The sequence below is a fragment of the Papio anubis genome, chromosome 1, assembly GCF_008728515.1.
Source record: "Papio anubis isolate 15944 chromosome 1, Panubis1.0, whole genome shotgun sequence".
Taxonomy (NCBI): domain Eukaryota; kingdom Metazoa; phylum Chordata; class Mammalia; order Primates; family Cercopithecidae; genus Papio; species Papio anubis.
Genome location: NC_044976.1, coordinates 158932598 through 158952621, shown reverse-complemented (window position 1 = coordinate 158952621; position 20024 = coordinate 158932598). Strand labels below are relative to the sequence as shown.

General features: G+C 48.7%; 1 protein-coding gene across 1 annotated transcript in view; it reads left to right on the top strand.

Moving 5' to 3' along the window:
* Nucleotides 1-19039, top strand: part of LOC101006130 (alpha-1,3-mannosyl-glycoprotein 4-beta-N-acetylglucosaminyltransferase-like protein MGAT4E) — a 29029-nt gene extending 9990 nt beyond the window's left edge. The window contains 1 exon segment of the mRNA XM_021928588.2: nucleotides 18910-19039. Coding sequence (XP_021784280.2) covers nucleotides 18910-19039 — 130 coding nt within the window.
* The last annotated feature ends 985 nt before the right edge of the window (nucleotides 19040-20024 follow it).

Sequence of the window (20024 nt, the reverse complement as noted above, 5' to 3'; positions counted from 1 at the left end):
TTCCGCCTCCCAGTTTCAAGCGATTCTCCTGCCTCAGCCTCCCGAGTAGCTGGGATTATAGGAGTGTGCCAATATGCTCAGCTAATTTTTGTATTTTTAGTAGAAACCTGGTTTCACCATGTTGGCCAGGATGGTCTCGATCTCTTGACCTCATGATCCACCCACCTTGGCCTCCCAAAGTGCTGGGATTACAGGTATGAGCCACCTTGCTCCGCCACAAAAAGAATTCATACAACTCAATGATAAAAAGACAACCCACTTTAAAAATGGGCTAAGGGATTTCTCCAAAGACAACATACCAGTGGCCAATAAGCACATGAAAAGATTTCATCATCAGTCATTAGGGAAATGCAAATAAAAACCACAATGAAATACCACTTCACACCAGCCAGGATGGCTTTTTTTTTTTTTTTTTTTTTTTAATGGAGACAGAGTCTTGCTCTGTCGCCCAGGCTGGAGTGCAATGGCATGATCTTGACTCACTGCAACCTCCGCCTCCCGGGTTCAAGCAATTCTTCTGCCTCAGCCTCCTGAATAGCTGGGATTATAGGCACCCACCACCACGCCCAGCTAATTTTTTGGATTTTTAGTAGAGATGGGGTTTCACTATGTTGGCCAAGCTGATCTGAAACTCCTGACCTCGTGATTCACCCGCCTTGGCCTCCCAAAGTACTGGGATTACAGGCATGAGCCACCATGCCCAGGCGGCTATAATTTTTTTTTAAAGGAAAATAAATGTTGTCTAGGATATGGAGAAATTAGAACCCTCATACATGCTGCTGGGGTTGTAAAATGCTGCAACCACTTTGGAAAAGTGTTTAGCAGTTCTTCAAAATGTTAGAGTTGCCATATTATCAAGCATTTCCACTCCCAGGTACATACTCAAGAGAATGAAAACATATATTCACACAAAGGCTTATGCATGAATGTTCATAGCAGCATTATTATAAATAAAGCATGGTAACAGTCCACATATCCACCAACTGATGAATGGGTAAGGAAACTGTAGTACCTTCATACAGTGAAATATTATTCAGCAATAAAAAAGAATGAAGTACAGATACATACATGTATGAACCTTAAAAACACTCTGCTACATGAAATAAACCAGTCACAAAAGGCTACATATTGTGTGATTCATTTATAGGAAGTATCCAGAATACACAAATCCATAGAAACAGGAAGTAGATTGGTGGCCAGGGGCTGGGGAAAGGGGAATGGGAAATGACTGCTAACAGGTATGGGGTTTCTTTTTGGAATGATGATAATGTTCTGAAATTGACTGTGGTGATTGTTGCACTACTCTGTTAATATGCTAAAAACCATTAAATTGTGCACTTTGAAAAGAATGAATTCTGTGGTATGTGAATTACATCTCAAAAAAAGTTATTTAAAAAACAAACCAGCCAGGAACAGTGCCTCATGCTTGTAGTCTCAGCAACCCAGGAGGTTGAGGTGGGAGGATCACTGGAGCCCAGGAGTTCAAGGCTACAGCGAGCTACAATCACGCCACTACACTCCAGCCTGGGCAAGAGCGAAACACTGTCTCAAAAACAAAAACAAAAGGCTGTAGAAGCAAATGAAAGGGTTTAGGCTATCTTGATGGTAATAGGGAATCATCAAACAGTTTTCAGAAGGACAACAAAATGATCTGAGTTGTGCTTTGGAAAGATCACTATGGGCATCATGTGAGGACTAGATGGAAAGAGGTCACGGTGGGGAAAACAAAGAAGAAAATATGGGCCAGGCGCGGTGGCTCACACCTGTATTTCCAACACTTTGGGAGGCCAAGGCGGGCAGATAGCTTGAGCTCACGAGTTCGAGACCAGTTTGACCAACATAGTGAAACCCTGTCTCTACAAAAAAATACAAAAATTGGTTGGGTGAGGTGGTGCATGCCTGTAGTCCCAGCTACTTGGGAGGCTGAGGTGGGAGGATGACTTGACTCCGGGAGGCAGAGGTTGCAGTGAGCTGAGATCCCACCACTACACTCCAGCCTGGGCAATAGAACCAGACCATATCTAAAAAAAAAAAAAGAAGAAAATATGTGTAAGGTGCTGATTTCAGTGCCTGGCATATAATAGATATTTGATAAATGGCACTTCCCTTTTCTTTCTTCATGGACTGAGATCATATCAGGGTACCCTCTGCCTTAGACAGTGACTGAGGCCTCATTCTCCTGTCTACAGGGGCTGCAAGACAACATAGCTGGGTAAAGTAGGCCTGGTGTAAGAATCCAGTAGCGGTGGGGCATGGTGGCTCACGCCTGTAATCCCAGCACTTTGGGAGGCCGAGGCAGCGGATCACCTGAGGTCAGGAGTTCGAGACCAGTTTGACCACCATGGAGAAAACACATCTCTACTAAAAATACATAATTAGGCATGGTAGTGCATGCCTGTAATCCCAGCTACTTGGGAGGCTGAGGCAGGAGAATTGCTTGAACCCGGGAGGCGGAGATTGCAGTGAGCTGAGATCGCACCATTGCACTCCAGCCTGGGCAACGACAGTGAAATTCCGTCTCAAAAAAAAAAAAAAAAAGGGGAATCCAGTAGCAAAAGTGTCATTATAACTGACAACTGAGGCTCAGCCTCCATGTCTGGGGGATGGTGGAGAGTGGTAGGCTCATGGCGAACTCGGGTCTGCATGCCCTCTCTGAAGCTCAGCTTTACTGGACAGGTGCCCTGGGGGAAAGTGGGTACAGCATTGCAGATCTGGTCATTTGTCAAGAGAAGCTGGAAATGTCCATTTTTATATTAGACCTCTCCATTTTCTGAATGCTGGCAACTAATTCGGAATGTTATCAAAAGATGGTTTTAACACAATGGCCAGGTGCAGTGGCTCACACCTTTAAATCCCAGTGCTTTGGGAGGCTGAGTTGGGAGGATTGCTTACACCCAGGAGTTCAAGACTAGTCTGGACAACAGAGTGAGACCCCCAACCCTACAAAAGTAAAACAAAAACAAAACAGAATCAGCATCAACAACAAAACAACAAAAAACACTATGAACCACTGTTTTGCTCTGCTCCGGGGAGGCTTTCTCAAGTTAACAGTTTGCCTCAGGTTGCCACGTACTTGATTGGGTTACAACTTGCTGGAAATCATTTTTAACTTCAGAAGCACTGGTCCCCTAAACGGATTCCTGGGACATACCCTTATCTCTATCAGTAACACTCAGCCCCTCTGAGCGTGGATTACTCTGCAGATGGCCAAATCGATCTGTTGTTGATTCTATTCACTCCACTTTCAGAGGTTGGCATTTTCCTCGTACTGACCCACCCACCCTATTTGAGGCTTAACATTGTTTAGGAGGAGCGAGCAGATGATTTACAATGAGTGTTATCATTCAAAAGAAAGTCCTATTATTTGCTACAGACTAGGGTGTGGTATCAAAGATTGGAGGGGCCTGGAGTTTAGGGTGGAGTTCGGGCGAGGTCCTGGCCAAGCCCTCACATGCGGGCGATGTGAGTTCAAGTCATACACAACCAAGTGGGCATGCCATGTCTCCGAGACAGGCCTCCTTTTCGTGTGCTGGGTTGTGGGTTTCACCTTGAAGAAGGTGAATGGCGAGCATAGACAATGAGGGAAGTTATTATGGGGCTGGCAGGGGAAATGCAGTTAGGAAAGAAAGGAACGTAGGTCACCGCATAGTCCCAGGGGCTGTGGTGATGAGTTCGGAGAATGCCACCCTTCCTGGGCCTTCTTCTCCTTAAAGGTAATGCCAGTCAAGGGAGGGGGTTTACTGACTGAGTGAGCCTTACTGGCCTCCCATCCCCCAAACCTTCTTCTCTGGGACATTCTTTTTTCCCTAAAGTGGAGGCCTTGCCTTCTGTTCCAAGTGAGGGTTAGGGCAGGGGAAGACAAGAAAGTCAGCGTGGTAAAACTTGCTGGCCAGACGCGGTGGCTCACGCCTGTAATTCCAGCACTTTGGAAGGCCGAGGTGGGTGGATCACCTGAGGTCAGGAGTTTGAGACCAGCCCGGCCAACATGGCGAAACCCTGTCTCTACTAAAAATACCAAACAAATTAGCTGGGCATGGTGGTGGGCAACTGTAATCCCAGCTACTCAGGAGGCTGAGGCAGGAGAATCACTTGAATCCAGGAGACAGAGGTTGCAGTAAGCTGAGATCACACCATTACATTCCAGCCTGGGTGACAGGAGCAAAACTCTGTCTCAAAAAAAGCAAAAACAAAGACAAAAAACAAACAAAAAAAATCACAACGTACCTTAATTTTCCTTGGGGAAAGTGAACTCTACAAGGAGATCAGCCTTGGTTACCAGAAAGCAAGATACTTCTCTGAGCATAAATGCTGCTTTGCCCTCCTCCAACTCCTTGCTTGGACTTTTTGGGATAGGTGAGATGTGAAGGTAAGGGGCCTTGGGCTTGGGTCTGATTTCTGGTTCACTCTAGGCCCTGGGCCCTTCATAAATACTTTCCTCCAAATCTTCTTTCCATGCCCTGCCGACCTCATTCTGGCCTCTCACAAGCTGGACACCCTCTTACAAAAAGCTCAGGGAATTAAGATTCTGTTTTTGGGAAAGAGGAAGGGTGACATCCTCAAGTTAAGGAAATGTTGCTTAAGAGGATTTTTGGAGGGTTGAATAAAAGTGAAGGGGCTTTCTAACAAGGAGGTTAAAACCATGGCTTTAGGAGTCTGAAAGGGTTCAAAGTTTACCTGTCATTTACCAGCTGAGTGGCTCTGGGAAGTTACTTTAACTTCTGGACCCCATTTTCTCATCCGGTAAAAAAGGGTTATGAATACAGGCTCTGAGGATTAAGAGGTGAGAAGTACAATGAATACTTAGAACATTGCTTGGTACTTAGCACTGAAAAATGTTAGCCATCACTAGTTTTACCAAAGAAAAAAGGAGAAAAGATGATGTGGTTCCTGGCAGGTGTTTGGTGGCTCCCTGACACCCACATACTCTGCACTGCCCGGAACCTCCTCCCTCCTTGTCTGTATTAGTAATCCCTGCCTCCTCTGCAGGAGCCAGCTCAGCGGCCCCTCCTCTGAGCTCCCAGGGCACCTTGAGTTGGATTTGTCTGGACATTGGGTTCCTGTGTTACCTCCAAATCCACTGCTCGAGCTCAGTGGATGTTTGTTGAATTAGTGAATAATCCCTTGCTTTTGTACGTCACTTCAGTTCATAAAGCTCATAGGAATACATTATCTGATTTAATCTTCAGAAGCACACTGCAGGGAGGATCCTGTTTTACGGATTAAAAATACACGTATACAAGAGACGGGTTACCTGGAGTCTGCACAGTTCATGCAGATTGCAACAACCTAGACCCTGCCTGAGGTGCAGCTCCTGGGTCACCTCACGTAGTCAAAAGTGGGTGTCTCGGGGAGGTTCCCACCAGCGCAGGGAGGTGGTTTCTGAGCAACCTCACTGAAGTCTGCACCAAGTTGCCAGCAGGGCCCAGACCTTTCCCTGACTGTCCCAGCTCTCTCAGTGCAATGAATCTGGGAAACCCAAACATACTGCCCCTCTCACCCCATCAGACCTGCCCTTCCAGGGATGTGGCTTTCCCTTACCCAGGGAAAAGGCTGAGGTGGCCTCAGGCTGCTGTGGGGGACATGGGTGTCCTCCTTTCTTGGTGAACAGCAATTTGACCTTAGCCAGTGTGAAGAGTGGGGGGCTCTGACGGGGGTGTGGGAGGAGGAAACAAAGTGGGAGCACAGCCCACCCCCATCCTCTCTGCAGCCTCTGGGGCTCCCCTCAGGTCTGTCTGGCAGCTGTCTTTCCCACTGACCTCTTTTCCTCCCTCTGTGTTGGCCACATCCTTCCTTTATCAAAAGCAGCTGCTTCAGGTTCTCCTGAATTGCCTTTTAGGGGAAAGGCATTTGTGTCTCTTGGTAGCCGGTTTCTGCTGAGAAAGGTGGGACAGGCTCTGGCTTCTTAGGTGAGACTGGAGAGGCCAAGGCAATCTTTCACTCCTGGAGAGCTGGGGAGAAGCCCACACCACTGGGGCAATTGAGACCCCATCCCCTCCCCTCCCCTCCCCTCCCTTCCCCTCTCTCCACCTCCAGGACCCAGCAGCAACCCTTTTTGCTCCAGGTTTCTCATTCATCCAAACACTTACTAAGCTTCTAGTGAGTGCTAAGCACCTGAGAGGAGGGTCTCAGTGTCAGCGTCATCTCCTCCATGAAGCTTTGGAGCTCTCCCTGGGAATAAGTAAGCTCTTCTCTGGTTACTGTGGCTCAAAGGAAGGTTCACAGACGGTGGTGCCACTCAAACCTGGGTTTTAATTCCAGTGCTATTTACTAGCTGAGATTTTTTTTTTTTTTTTTTTTTTTTGAGATGGAGTCTTGCTCTGTTGCCCAGGCTGGAGTGCAGTAGCACGATCTCGGCTCACTGCAAGTTCCGCCTCCCAGGTTCACACCATTCTCCTGCCTCAGCCTCTTGAGTAGCTGGGACTACAGGTGCCCGCCACTACACCCAGCTAATTTTTTGTATTTTTAGTAGAGACGGGGTTTCACCGTGTTAGCCAGGATGGTCTCGATCGCCTGACTTTGTAATCTGCCTGCCTCGGCCTCCCAAAGTACTGGGATTACAGGTGTGAGCCACCCCGCCCGGCCTAGCTGAGAGATGTTATGTTATTTAACCTCTCCGAGCCAGTCTCCCCACCTATGAAACATGGATTCCAGCTAGCACACAGGGTTGGCACTGGCGCTAAAGGGAGTTCTCCATGTAATGCAAATGAGAGACACTCGGAGGACATCAGCTCAACTCTCCCTCTCCAGGAGATGGAGGTGCCTAGCCTTCAGCATTTGTCAAGTCTGGCACCCTCTTTCACTCCATCACATCCTTCCATGGGGAACCACAGGCTCCAGCCCACTCCAAGGGCCTCTGTTGCTCCTGCTGACGTATCCCTAGAGGCTCCAGGGCAACTGCACACTCAGCCCTGGTCTTTGGGCTGCCCCCTCACCGGGTCTGGGCTTCTTCTTTGTTAGGAAGCTTCAGACAGGCTCAGGCAGGCAGGACATTTCCACTGTTGCCAGCCCTGCCCCAGGTGGGTGGGGAAGGGCAGATTTCTCCCACCCAGTGGCCTCAGGGCATAGTTCTCCCTTTTCTGGTTAGGCTACTTTAGGAGCCCTGTGCATGCAAAGAGCAATATTGTTACCATGAGGGCTAAGAGATGGGGCAGAGAGACCATCCGGGCTCCCTGGGTCCCCTGCAGGCATCATCACCTCCCTTGGGTGTGGTGGTGTCTCTGGTAGAAGAAAGAGCAAGAGGTGGGGCAGAGGTGTGGTCTGGATATGTAATTTCAGACATCTGACCTCCAGCTGGAATAAGGATTCCAATTGTCTTTATCTGTAAAACGGAGGTAATATCTTCATAGGGTTACTGTGGCAATCAAATGAGACTAATGTGTGGGAGGGTTCAGAACTGTAAGGCAAGAAATCCATCACAGGACATTACCCAATTTAAAGTCCTTCCATGCCTTCCCTATAGCTTTTGGGGTAAAAACATGTTTACCACAGCCTCCAACCAGCTCACTAACCTCATCTCCCACCATCTGACCCACATGGTTCTTGCAGCTGAGCTCATGCCTGCTCTGGGTCTCCTGCATGTGCTACTTCCTGGCTCGGACTTCCTCCATCTAACCAACTACTCGTCATCAGCTTTTTAATCTTTCTCAGAGAAGCCTGACCAGGGCTGCTTCTTACTTGCCCTCTTTGGACCTTCATCTTTGCACACTTATAAAGAGTTGCGTGACTGTCTGAGGTCTGCATCCGCCCACCTGTGTTCCCTGAATGTGGGCTTCCTGAGGATAGGAACTGAGCACCATGCCGACAGTATCTCCAGGCTTTGCAGAGCATTCAGCACACAGTAGGCATTTTATTCGTTGAAAGAAAAAAGCAGCTGGGCGCAGTGGCTCACGCCTGTAATCCCAGCACTTTGGGAGGCCGAGGCAGGTGGATCATGAGGTCAGGAGTTCGAGACCAGCCTGACCAACATGGTGAAACTCCACTTCTACTAAAAATACAAAAATTAGCCAGGCATGGTGGTGCACGCCTGTAATCCCAGCTACTCAGGAGGCTGGGGCAGGAGAACAGCTTGCACCCGGAAGGTGGAGGTTGCAGTGAGCAGAGATCACGCCACTGCACTCCAGCCTGGGGGACAGAGTAAAAAGAAAAAGGCAACTGACTCAGAGGCAGCTCTGCCCCCAGGCCCCCAGGCTCTTCATCCACTCTCCTTAGCCTGAAGTCTGTGGCATTCGCAGTCCTCCCCAACTCCACCCCACTCAGCAACTGCTCCCAGTCCAGCAGAGGAATCAGGAGCACTGTTCTGACTTTCTTCCTTGCTCCTCCCTATCAAAACTCAAAATTCTGGTCACTTGCATCTTCCTTCTTGACTCCCTTTCACGAGGCCAGAGAACACATGGCCTGTGTACCATGTCACCTCAGTTTCTAGTTTGGGGCTGTTCTGTAGATGGATCACTTGCCTATTAGTAAACCTCATGAGGATGGCTCCCATCCCTCCCTGTTAGGCAAAGAGCAGAGCCTCTCGAATCCAAAGGCTTGACAACAGGTCCAAGTCCAGCACTATCCCAGTTGTTAAGGCTTTGGACAAATCAATTACTGCACCAGTTTCCTCATCAGTAAAATAGAATACCACTTCACAGAATGGCGGAAATCAGGAGGTACACAAATTACGGTGTGACACTGTGCTAAGCACTCTACCTGCTTTCATCTGTGCAGCTCAATGTGATAGACTCTACTTCATTTTCCATGTGGGGTAACTGAGGCATGGAGGGGTTACACTCTACCTGCTTTCATCTGTGCAGCTTGCTCATACCACCATTAAAGCAGTCTGAACTCAGGCAAGCTCCCCCAAGAGACCCAAGCTCTTTCCTAACTGTCAGGCTTGCTCTGTTCCCTTAAAGTCAGGGGCAGAAGTGCTCAGTAGTTTCAGGTTATTTCGATTCAAATGTGGCCAGACATGGTGGCTCACACCTGTAATCCCAACACTTTGGGAGGCTGAAGCGGGCGGATCACAAGGTCAGGAGATTGAGACCATCCTGGCTAACATGGTGAAACCCCACCTCTACTAAGGATACAAAAACTTAGCCGGGTGTGGCGGCGGGTGCCTATAGTCCCAGTTACTCGGGAGGCTGAGGCAGGAGAATGACATGAACCCGGGAGGCGACAGAGCGAGACTCCTCAAAAAAAATTAATTAATTAATTAAATAAAGTAAAACAAGTGAACTCATACCTTGTTCTTGCAAGGGGGAACAAGAAATTACAGTGTAATGATGAGACAAGAAGAAATTACTGTGTTCAAAAGAGGTGAAGGAACTTGAGTCCCTAACACTATTTCAAATTTCTTAACCTTGGCAAGTTAGCAAACAAGGTTTTCTTTTTTTTTCTTTTGAGACACAGTTTCGCTCTTGTCGCCCAGGCTGGAGTGCAATGACACAATCTTGGCTCATTGCAATCTCTACCTCCCGGGTTCAAGCTACTCTCCTGCCTCAGCCTCCCAAGTAGCTGGAATTACAGGCATGTGCCACCACACCCAGCTGATTTTGTATTTTTAGTAGAGACGGAGCCGGGCTTGTTGGCCAGGCTGGCCCCAACGCCTGACCTCAGATAATCTGCCTGCCTTGGCCTCCCAGAGTGCTGGGATTACAGGCGTGAGCCACTGTGCCTGGCCATTTCTTCATTTTTTTTTTGAGACGGAGTCTTGTTTGTCGCCCAGGCTGGAGGCTGGCCGGATCTCAGCTCACTGCAAGCCCGCCTCCCGGTTCCCGCCATTCTCCTGCCTCAGCCTCCGAGTAGCTGACTACAGGCTCACCACCTCACCAAGGTTTTTGTATTTTTTTAGTAGAGACGGGTTTCACTGTGAAAGCAGCCAGGATGGTCTCGGGATCTCCTGACCTCGATCCTACTGCCTCGGCCTCCCAAAGTGCTGGGATTACAGGCTGAGCCACCGCTACCCGCCCATTTCTTCATTTTTAAAGCTATATTTTGTTTGGGCTATGAATGTCAGAATGAGGAACCTTTTTTTTTTTTGAGATGGAGCTTCACTCTTGTTGCCCAGGCTGGAGTTCAATGGCACGATCTCGGCTCACTGCAACCTTGGCCTCCCGGGTTCAAGCAATTCTCCTGCCTCAGCCTCCCGAGTAGCTGGGATTACAGGCGTGCACCACCACGTCCAGCTAATTTGCTATTTTCAGTAGAGACGGGGTTTCTCCATGTTGGTCAGGCTGGCCTCGAACTCCTGACCTCAGGTAATCCACCCGCCTAGACTTCCCAAAGTGCTGGGATTATAGGCATGAGCCACTGTGCCCGGCCGAGGAACCTTTTTTTAAAGCTATATTTTGCTTGGGCCATGAATGTCAGATTGAGGAACCTTTTTCAAAGCACGCACCAACACAGTTTTACTGCATTCTTGTTTCCTTAAATGTCTGAGGCTCCTAGGGCAGTGGTTCTCAACTCCGCTGCACATTTGCCTCACTTAGGAAGATTTTTATTTACTTATTTAATTTTTTTTTTTTTTTTTTTTTTTTTGAGACAGAGTCTTACTCTGTCACCCAGGCTGCAAGGCAATGGTCTGATCACTGATCACTGCAGCCTTAACTTCCCAGGCTTAAGCGATCCTCCTGCCTCAGCTTCTCGAGTACCTGGGACTACAGGAAAGCATCACCATGCCCAGCTAATTTTTTCTATTTTGTGTAGAGATGGTATCTCACTATGTTGCCCAGGCTGGTCTCGAACTCCTGGGCCCAAGTGATCCTCCTGCCTTGGCCTCTCAGTGTTGGGATTACAGGTGTGAGCAGCCGCACCAGCCTAGGCTAATAGAAATGTTCTGAGCATTGGGCTGAGGTGATGGCTCCTGTAATCCCAGCACTTTGGGAGGCGAGGAGGGAGAGGCGGGATCCAGAGTCAGGGAGGTGAGGCCATCCACCAGCTGCTGCAGTGAAACCCACGTCTCTGAAAAATACAAAAACTTGGCAGGAGGCTGAGGGTGGCAGGCCTGTAGTCCCAGCTACCGGGGAGGCTGAGGCAGGTAGTGATGAGAACCTGGGAGGCTTTGCAGTGAGCTGAGATCTGGCCACTGCACTTGCCTCTCCCAGCCTGGGAGCTGTGAGACTCGTCTCAAAAAAAAAAAAAAAAAAAAAAACATGCAGAACATTTCTTTTTTTTTTTTTTTTTTTTTTTTTTTTTTTTGAGGCGGGTCCTGCATTGACTGGAGTGCAGTGGCGTGATCTCGGCTCACTGCAAGTGCCTCGCCTGTGAGTTCCGCCATTCTCCGCCTCAGCCTCCCAAGTAGCTGAGACTACAGGCCCGCCACCATGCCTGGCTAGTTTTTATTTTAGTAGAGCGGGTTTCACCATGTTAGCAAGGATAGTCTCTCCTGACCTGCATTGTTCCTTCGGCCTCCCAAGTGCTGGGATTACAGGCTTGAGCCGCCCGGCCCACAGGCATGTTCAAAGAGGCTAGGCTAAACTCTAATGTTCACGGGTATATTAAATCGACTTATGATCAGTTTATTAGGACGCAAACCCATCATAAGTTGGCGAGCAGCTGTATTTATTAAGAGCTTCCCACGTTATTCTAATATGCAGGCAGAACTGAGAAGCGCTGACCTAGAACCGGTATTCTCAGTGTGGTCTCAGCCAGCGTTAGCATTGCCTGGGAACTTGTTAGAAATGAAAATAATCAGGCCTCACCCCAGATCTCCTGAATCAGAAACTCAAGGGGTAGGACCGGTAATCTGAGTTTACAGCTCCTGCAGGGCATTCTAGTACAGGCTAAAGAACTCTGATGGAGGCACTCAATTTTAAAGCAGAAACCTAATCAAAAAGGATGTCTTACCTAAGTCTGTCCTTTTGTTCTCTGGGAAAAGGAGGGAGAGTTAAACAGCTTCCCATCATGTTCTTGGCAGAGTCAGACCTAGAAGCTGGGTTTTGCTCCCCACATGCAGTCCCCTCCTCCCTTGTTCTGTCCACTCTTGCACAGCCTTGTGTCAGTCCACAAAGGATACTATTCCTACTACCCTCTACATGCCTGTCACCTTTCCCATCAAGAGGTAGACTTGATTTCTCCGTTAGTTCACTAGGGTGGCTGTAGCAAAGTGCCACAGACTGGGCAGCTTAAAACAACCAAAATGTACTGTCTCATGGTTCTGGAGGCCAGAAGTCTGAGATCAAGGCATGGGCAGGGCTATATTTCCTCTAAAGGCACTAGGGAAGGATCTGTTCTGGGCTTCTTTCCTAGCACCTGCTAGCTGTGGCAGCATAATGCCAATCTTCACACAGTCTCCTGCCTGCCTGTGTGTGTATGTTGTAATTTCTCCATTATAAAGGACCCCAGTCATATTGGATGAGGGGCCCACCCTATTCCAGTAGGACCTCATCTTCATTAATAAGATCTGCAATTACTTTATTTCCAATTAAGGTCACATGCTGAGGTACTGGGGGTTAGGAGTTCAAAATTCAGTGTTGGGAAGACACAACATTGTGTCTCCCAGTGAAGGTGGACCTTAAGGCGTAAGTCTTTTTCTTGAGACAGGGTCTCATTCTGTCACCTGGGCTGGACTGCAATAGCATGATCTCAGCTCACTGCGACCTCTGCCTCCCAGGCTCAAGCAATCCTCCCGCCTCAGCCTCCTGAGTAGCTGGGATTACAGGTATGCACCACCACACCTGGCTAATTTTTTGTAGAGACAATGTTTTGCTTTGTTGGCCAGGCTCGTCTCAAACTCCTGAGCTCAAGCAATCCGCGTGCCTCAGCCTCCAAAAGTGCGGAGATTACAGGCGTGAGCCACTGCTTCTGGCCAAGGCCGAGGTCTTAAGAGGCCTCACAGTTTGTTTTCTCTCTCTGGAAGCCAACTGCCATTTAAGAAGTCCAGCTACACTGCGGGAGAAAAAAGCCCTGTAGGATAAGGGCTAAGGAAAAAGCAAGGGAGGCCCCCGGCCATGCCGGCAGAGACGTAAGACGTGCGAGTGTGGCCATATTGAATTCTTGAGTGGCCCCAGTCAACTCCACAGAGAGGGTGCACCGCCACCAAGCCCTTCCACAAACTACAGAAACGTGAGTGAATCAATGGCAGTTGTTTAAAGCCACTCAGTTTTGGGGTAGTCTGTTACATAGCAAGACATACTGAGACATGCCTCACACAGCACGGGGCCTTTGCAATTCATGCTCGATTCCTTCTGTTGGAAGCCCTTCTGTCAGGCCAGTGCCTGCCTATCACTCAGATAAAATATTTGGGTCTCACTGCTAGCGGAGTGGCTGGGAATGAGGACAAAGTTGTGCTTGTATTTAATGAATGGCACCCTCTGACCTACCTAAAAGCTTCTGAGAGCGCGGGTGAGAAGCTGGGCCCCTGGCGTGAGCAGGGGAGGGGCAGAGAGGTACTGAGGGGCGCTTTGTGCGGGTGGGCTTACAGCCAGAGCTTGGGCGCACAGAGCCAATTGTGTGGGCTCCAGGACACTGGAACCTCAGGGGGTAAGAGGAGGAATACAAGTAGCGAGAGGCCTTGGCTAGGGGAAAATTGGAATAATTAACCATTGAGAACAAGCGTCTTCAAAAGAGCTTAATTTTGGGGAAATGAAGAGCTACAGAGAAGCACAGATAAGTGATTACTTAGAATAGGAACAGAGGATTATTATATGGAGAACAGTGAGGGAAGAGAAAGTGCTTAAATACATAAAGCCCCCTTTCCTCCCCCATGGTGGGTTATGGTCCCAATCATATTGATAATAGTGAACATTGATGACCACTTACTGTGTCCCAGGTACTGTTCTAAGCACTGTCTATTTAATCCTCAAGATGACCCTGAGGGAAGTACTGCTGTTCTAGTCTCATTTTATAGATCAGGAAACAGGCCAGTAACATGACCAAGGCCACACAGTTATGAGGTGGCAAAGCTGGGACTCAAATTCAGGTATTCTGGCTTCAGAGTCTGTGTTCTTCATCACCTGTGCTGCTCTGTCCCTTTTTTTTTTTTCTTTCTTTCTTTCCTTTCCTTTCTTTCTTTTTTTTTTTTTGAGACAGAGTCTTGCTCTGTCGCCCAGGTTGGAGTGCAGTGGCACGATCTTGGCTCACTGCAACCTCCATCTCCTGGGTTCAAGCGATTCTCCCGCCTCAGTCTCCCAGGTAGCTGGGATTACAGGTGCCTGCCACCATGCCAGCTAATTTTTGTATTTTTAGTAGAGATGAGGTTTTACCATGTTGGACCAGGCTGGTCTCGAACTCCTCAGGTATCTGCCCACCTTGGCCTCTGAAAGTGCTGGGATAACAGGTGTGAGTCACCATGCCTGGCCTGCTCTGTCCTTTCTAAGGCCAGAGCACTGTCTCATCACACCTCTACAGAGCCTTAATCGCAGCAATTAAACATGGCTTGTGCTGGGACTAGTAAAATCCACTCCAAGGGGCCTAGCCCTCAGGGTTGGGGACTATTTTGTAGTGCGATGCTCCGGAACAAGATGACCACACAGGCGAGGCGCTGCCGCAGAAAATCCTCCATGGGCCTGTCCACTACCTTTCTGACAGCCTGGAAGCAGCTCCTCCCAGAAGAGGCACTCACAACCCTTTAAGAACCTGCCCAGACTTGATGAGGGACAAAAAAAATCAGACTCCAGATCATCAAGACAGGATAGGGTGTGGGAGGGATGCCTACACCTGAGACAAGACACCCTTATCTTTTTTTCCATTTCTTCCCAGTTGCTGGGTTCCACATAGAGACATGTGGTGGTCACGGTGGTGGTGGAGGGTGTTTTTTTTTTTTTTTTTTAGACAGAGTTTCACTCTTGTTGCCCAGGCTGGAGTGCAATGATGCGATCTTGGCTCCCCACCACCTCTGTCTCCCGGGTTCAAGCCATTCTCCTGCCTCAGGCTCCGGAATAATTGGCATTTCAGGCATGCGCCACCATGCCTAATTTTGTATTTTCAGTACAGCCAGGGTTCATCCACGTTGGTCAGGCTGGTCTCGAACTCCCAACCTCAGGTGATCTGCCCACCTTGGCCTCCCAAAGTGCTGGGATTACAGGCATGAGCCACCATGCGGTTCAAGCGATTCTCCTGCCTCAGGTTCCCGAGTAGCTGGGATTTCAGGCATGCACTACCACGCCTAATTTTGTAGTTTCAGTAGAGACAGGGTTCCTCCATGCTGTTCAGGCTGGTCTTGAACTCCCGACCTCGGGTGATTCTGCCCACCTCGGCCTCCCAAAGTGCTGGGATTACAGGCATGAGCCACCATACCTGGCCAAGGGTGTTCTTAGCTGGAGGTTTAGTCCAAGTCCCTGAATTTATAGACAAGTAAAGCATCTAGAAGAATTACTTGACAAGGTCTCTACACCTCCCCCAAGTGAGAGAGGGGGTCATCTGTTTTCCCAGGGCTGATACACCGCACTGTCTTTCTTCCCGAAGACTGAGGACTGGGGTGAGGAGGGGTGGGGAAAGGAAGCACGTGCTGTCAGCTTCCGCATTCTTCCTGTCCGTAAGGGAATTCCATACAGCCTCCTTAACTGAGTCCTGCCACATCCTTTTGAGCAGGTGTTCAAGTCCCCAGTGAAGCCAGCATCAACAGCCCCCTAGCCTGCTCTTCAGGCTGCCCAGAGTGCCCCAGGAAGTACGTAGAGACAGTCCCAGCTTGACGCCCTGAACTTTCACTAGGATTGGTTTCTAACTTCGTTCCCTCTCTCCCTGGCCAATGAGCCAGCTTCACTGTGAAGGTGTCAGGGACATGAGAATCATCTACATTTATTACCATCCCTTGGACTCTAATTCCCAGACATCTAAGGCTTTAAGTAGCCACCATCTTTCTCCCACCATAAGTTAGGGCTCCAACTCCTATCTTTCTGCCTCCCACTGGGTTCAACCTAGCTCAATACCCGAGTATGCACGGGATGGGGTAACCAGGACTGCACGGCATGTGATTAACTCACACCCTGCCCTCAAAGCCTTATGCACTGGGGGAGCGCCTTCCTGTCACTCTATGGCAGGAACCTTTCACTTTGGTCAGAAGATTCCTGCTCTGTGGACACACAGCCTACCTGTGTTGAGCTTTCATCTCTTTTCCACCACTCTGCCTTTCTCCTTAAGCCCCAGCATTAGGGAGCTTGTTACAGTTCTGAGATAGTATGCTGCTCCCCCTGCCTTGTTCCTTCCTGGTCTGTCTGGCCAACTCAGCCTCCAAAATCCACTGCCATTTACTGCAGGTCTGCCCTGCTTCTGGACTTCTGTCACATTTCTACACATATTTGTCATGTTATGTTGTGATTTGTTTAGAGCTTCCCCTTCCTAACTTTGCCCTCTTCCAAACTTAGACTCAGAGGGCAAGTAGGTTTCATGCTCCATGTGCTGGGGACTCTCGGCCCTGTCAGGGCTCGGAAGCAGGTGGGAAAATGCATGCTGTTGATGGAACTGGGGGCTAGCCTTCACCTGCTTTATCTTACTACTTACTGGTACATTGTCTTTTCAGGGAAATAAAAAGGCCTTCAGTGTGTTTGGAAGATCTTGTTTTAGAAGACCTTGTTTGGGCTGGGCGCAGTGGCTCATGCTTGTAATCCCAGCACTTTGGGAGGCCGAGGCAGGTGGATCACCTGAGGTCAGGGGTTCGAGACCAGCCTGGCCAACATGGCGAAACCCTATCTCTACTAAAAATACAAAAATTAGCCGGGCGTGATGGCGGGTGCCTAAAATCCCAGCTACTCAGGAGGCTGAGGTAGGAGAATAGCTTAAATCTGCGAGGCTGAGGCAGCAGTGAGCTGAGATTGCACCATTGCACTCCAGCCTGGGCAACAGAGCGAGCCTCAGTCTCAAAAAATAAAAAAAAGTAAAATGAGGTCATAAGGGTAGATTCTAATCCAATAGGACTGATGTCCTCATAAGAGGAGGCAATAAGGACACAGGCCAGAGATGGCCATCTGCAAGCCAAGGAGAGAGGCCTCAGAAGAACCCCACCTGCCAACACACCTTGACCTCGGACTTCTAGCCTCCCAGATGTGAGGCTCATTTCTGTTGTTCAAGACACCTCGTCTGTGGTGCTTTGTTATGGCAAGCCCAGCAGACTACTACATCTAAAACTGAATTCTTCTCCAAGCCCAAATGGGAAACATGGGAGAGAGAACATCTCATGCTGTCCAAGGCAGCAAGTCACCCATGACCCTTCTCCCTGTGTGCCATGTCAACTGGTCACTAAGTGCTGTGACCCAACCCTTTTACTCTTCCCTCCCCCATCTTACTGCTCTGGTCCAAGCATTGGTTTTTCACCTTGATTACTACAACAGCCTCTATCCCTCTACTGTACTGTGCCCAGAAATCTATCTTCTTGCAACTGTCAAGCAATCCTTTAAGGCAATATTTTTTTTTCTTTTTTTTTGAGACAGAGTTTCGCTCTTGTTGCCCAGGCTGGAGTGCAATGGCGTGATCTCAGCTCATCACAACCTCCGCCTCCCGGGTTGAAGTGATTTTCCTGCCTCAGCCTCCTGAGTAGCTGGGATTACAGGCATATTTCAACATCGCCCGCTAATTTTTTTTTTTTTTTTGAGACGGAGTCTCGCTCTCTCACCCAGGCTGGAGTGCAGTGGCGCAGTCTCAGCTTAGTGCAAGTTCTGCCTCCTGGGTTCACGCCATTCTCCTGCCTCAGCCTCCCGAGTAGCTGGGACTATAGGCGCCTACCACCACGCCTGGCTAATTTTTTGTAATTTTAGTAGAGACAGGGTAACACCGTGTTATCCAGGATGGTCTTGATCTCCCGACCTCATGATCCACCCACCTCAGCCTCCCAAAGTGCTGCAATTACAAGCGTGAGCCACCGCACCCGGCCTAAGATTTCTTAATTACAACAGTATTGACATTTCTGGCAGGATAATTCTTTGTGGTGTGGGATGTCTGTTCTGTGCTTTGTAGGACTGAGCCACATCCCTGGTCTCTATAGGCAACACACCAGATCATTCCTACCCACAGTTGCAACAGTCAAAAACATCTCTAAACATTGCCAAATGTCCGCTGGAGGGCAAGTGTCCCAGGTTGAGAACCACTGCTTTAAGGATGGGTTATCTCTGAATGCAGGCACCTGAATGCCACTAAACATTTTATACAGGAGAAAGTTAAAATTTCTTTGCCCCCCACAATGGCCCGCTAACATCTAGAATCCATGGCTCATAGGAGGTGCTCAACAAATATTTGAAAAAGAAATCCAAACCAAGGTCATTCAGTCCTGTACCTTTTTCTCTAGTTCCTTCCTCCGTTCCAAATTCCATCTACAAGCTAGTCGAGATCACCCAAATATAACGTGCTCGTGTTTTCCATATTTTTTCCTGTAACAGTCTCTGCCTTGAACCCTGCCCTGTACCCCAACTCATTGTCAGTATCTGGTGCAAGTGCCAGTCCTCCTGGAAAGCTCCCCTCGTCTTGCCTGAGGCTTCCTGTGGCCTCCAGGCACTGAGCATATGTCTCACCCACTCTACTGAGCTTTAAGCAGAGGGAAGACAGAAAAAGAGCAGCTTCCTCACTGCAGGTGGGTGTACTAGTGCAGGACACTGAACGCCTAGAAGCAGCAACATGAGTCACATCACAGGATCTCAGATCTGAAGGTGGGGATACAGGGTAGAGCTGAGAATAGCACAAGTCTTGAGGGAAAAGTTAGGCCCCAAGATCCTGTCTTTCACTTTATACAAGCAGACAACTAATGCATCCAACAGAAAACAAGTTTACACCCTGGGGCAGTCAAATCTAAAACTTTGGCCTCAGGTACAGCTCAGGCTATAGGTGAGGAACCAGACTGAAAGCTGGGCAGAACTTACTGAGAGTCTGCACTACAGAGAAAAAGAAACAGTCAAGGTCTCCTGTCCCATCTATGTGTTCTTGGAGGTCAGAAATGGTTGGATTTCTAATAGGGACCGGGCACTTTGGAGGTGCTCTGTCTTCTCTTAGGCCACTTCCCCTTAGTTTTCAGTTCTGCATCACCAGAGTAACCACCCTCCTCTACAAGGACTCCATGGAGCCAGCTGAGCATGGGGACCTGGGTCTTGGGGGAGTTATAAATGGAAGCCAATGTGACCTGCAGGAAGTCATCTAGGTTTAGATCTTGTTATGGCCAGGACTAGGACTAGAGTCCATCTGCTGCATCCTCCAGTAACAACATCCGTGAGAAAGCCAGCCCAGGAAGGGCAATGCTTACCTATGCTCATGCTTTAAGTAGAATAGTTGACCATTGCACAATATGGGTTTGAGAGGCATGGGTCCACTTAGATGTGGCTTTTTCAATACAAGTTGCATTGAGTGTGCCTGCCTTCCCTTTTACCTCTTCAACCCTCTTTTGCCTCTGCCACCCCTGAGATAGCAAGAACTCCTCCTCTTCCTACTCAAGGTAAAGATGAGGATGAAGACTTTATAATGATCCATTTCCATTTAATGAACAGTAAATATATTTTCTCTTAGATTTTTCTCTAGCTTACTTTCTTATAAGAATGTGATATGTGGCCAGGCGTGGTGGCTCAAGCCTGTAATCCCAGCACTTTGGGAGGCCGAGACGGGCGGATCACAAGGTCAGGAGATTGAGACCAGCCTGGCTATCACGGTGAAACCCCGTCTCTACTAAAAAAACACAAAAAACTAGCTGGGCGAGGTGGCGGGCGCCTGTAGTCCCAGCTACTCGGGAGGCTGAGGCAGGAGAATGGCGTAAACCCGGGAGGCGGAGCTTGCAGTGAGCTGAGATCCGGCCACTGCACTCCAGCCTGGGCGACAGAGCGAGACTCCGTCTCAAAAAAAAAAAAAAAAAGAATGTGATATGTAATACATTAATAATATGTTAATTGGTTGTATTATTGGTAAGGCTTCCAGTGAATGCTAGGTTATTAGTTAAGTTTTGGGGCAGACAAAAGTTATACGTGGATTTCTGACTGCACAGGGTCAGCACCCCAACCCGTGTTGTTCAAGGGTCAACTGTGTTTGTTAAGACTCCAAGAGTCTCTAAGTTTCAGGTCACAACCCCAAGACAAAGAATTTCTCTTCTCCATCCTCACCCTATCAGAGGTTCCATAGTTTGAAAGGAACCCAAGCAA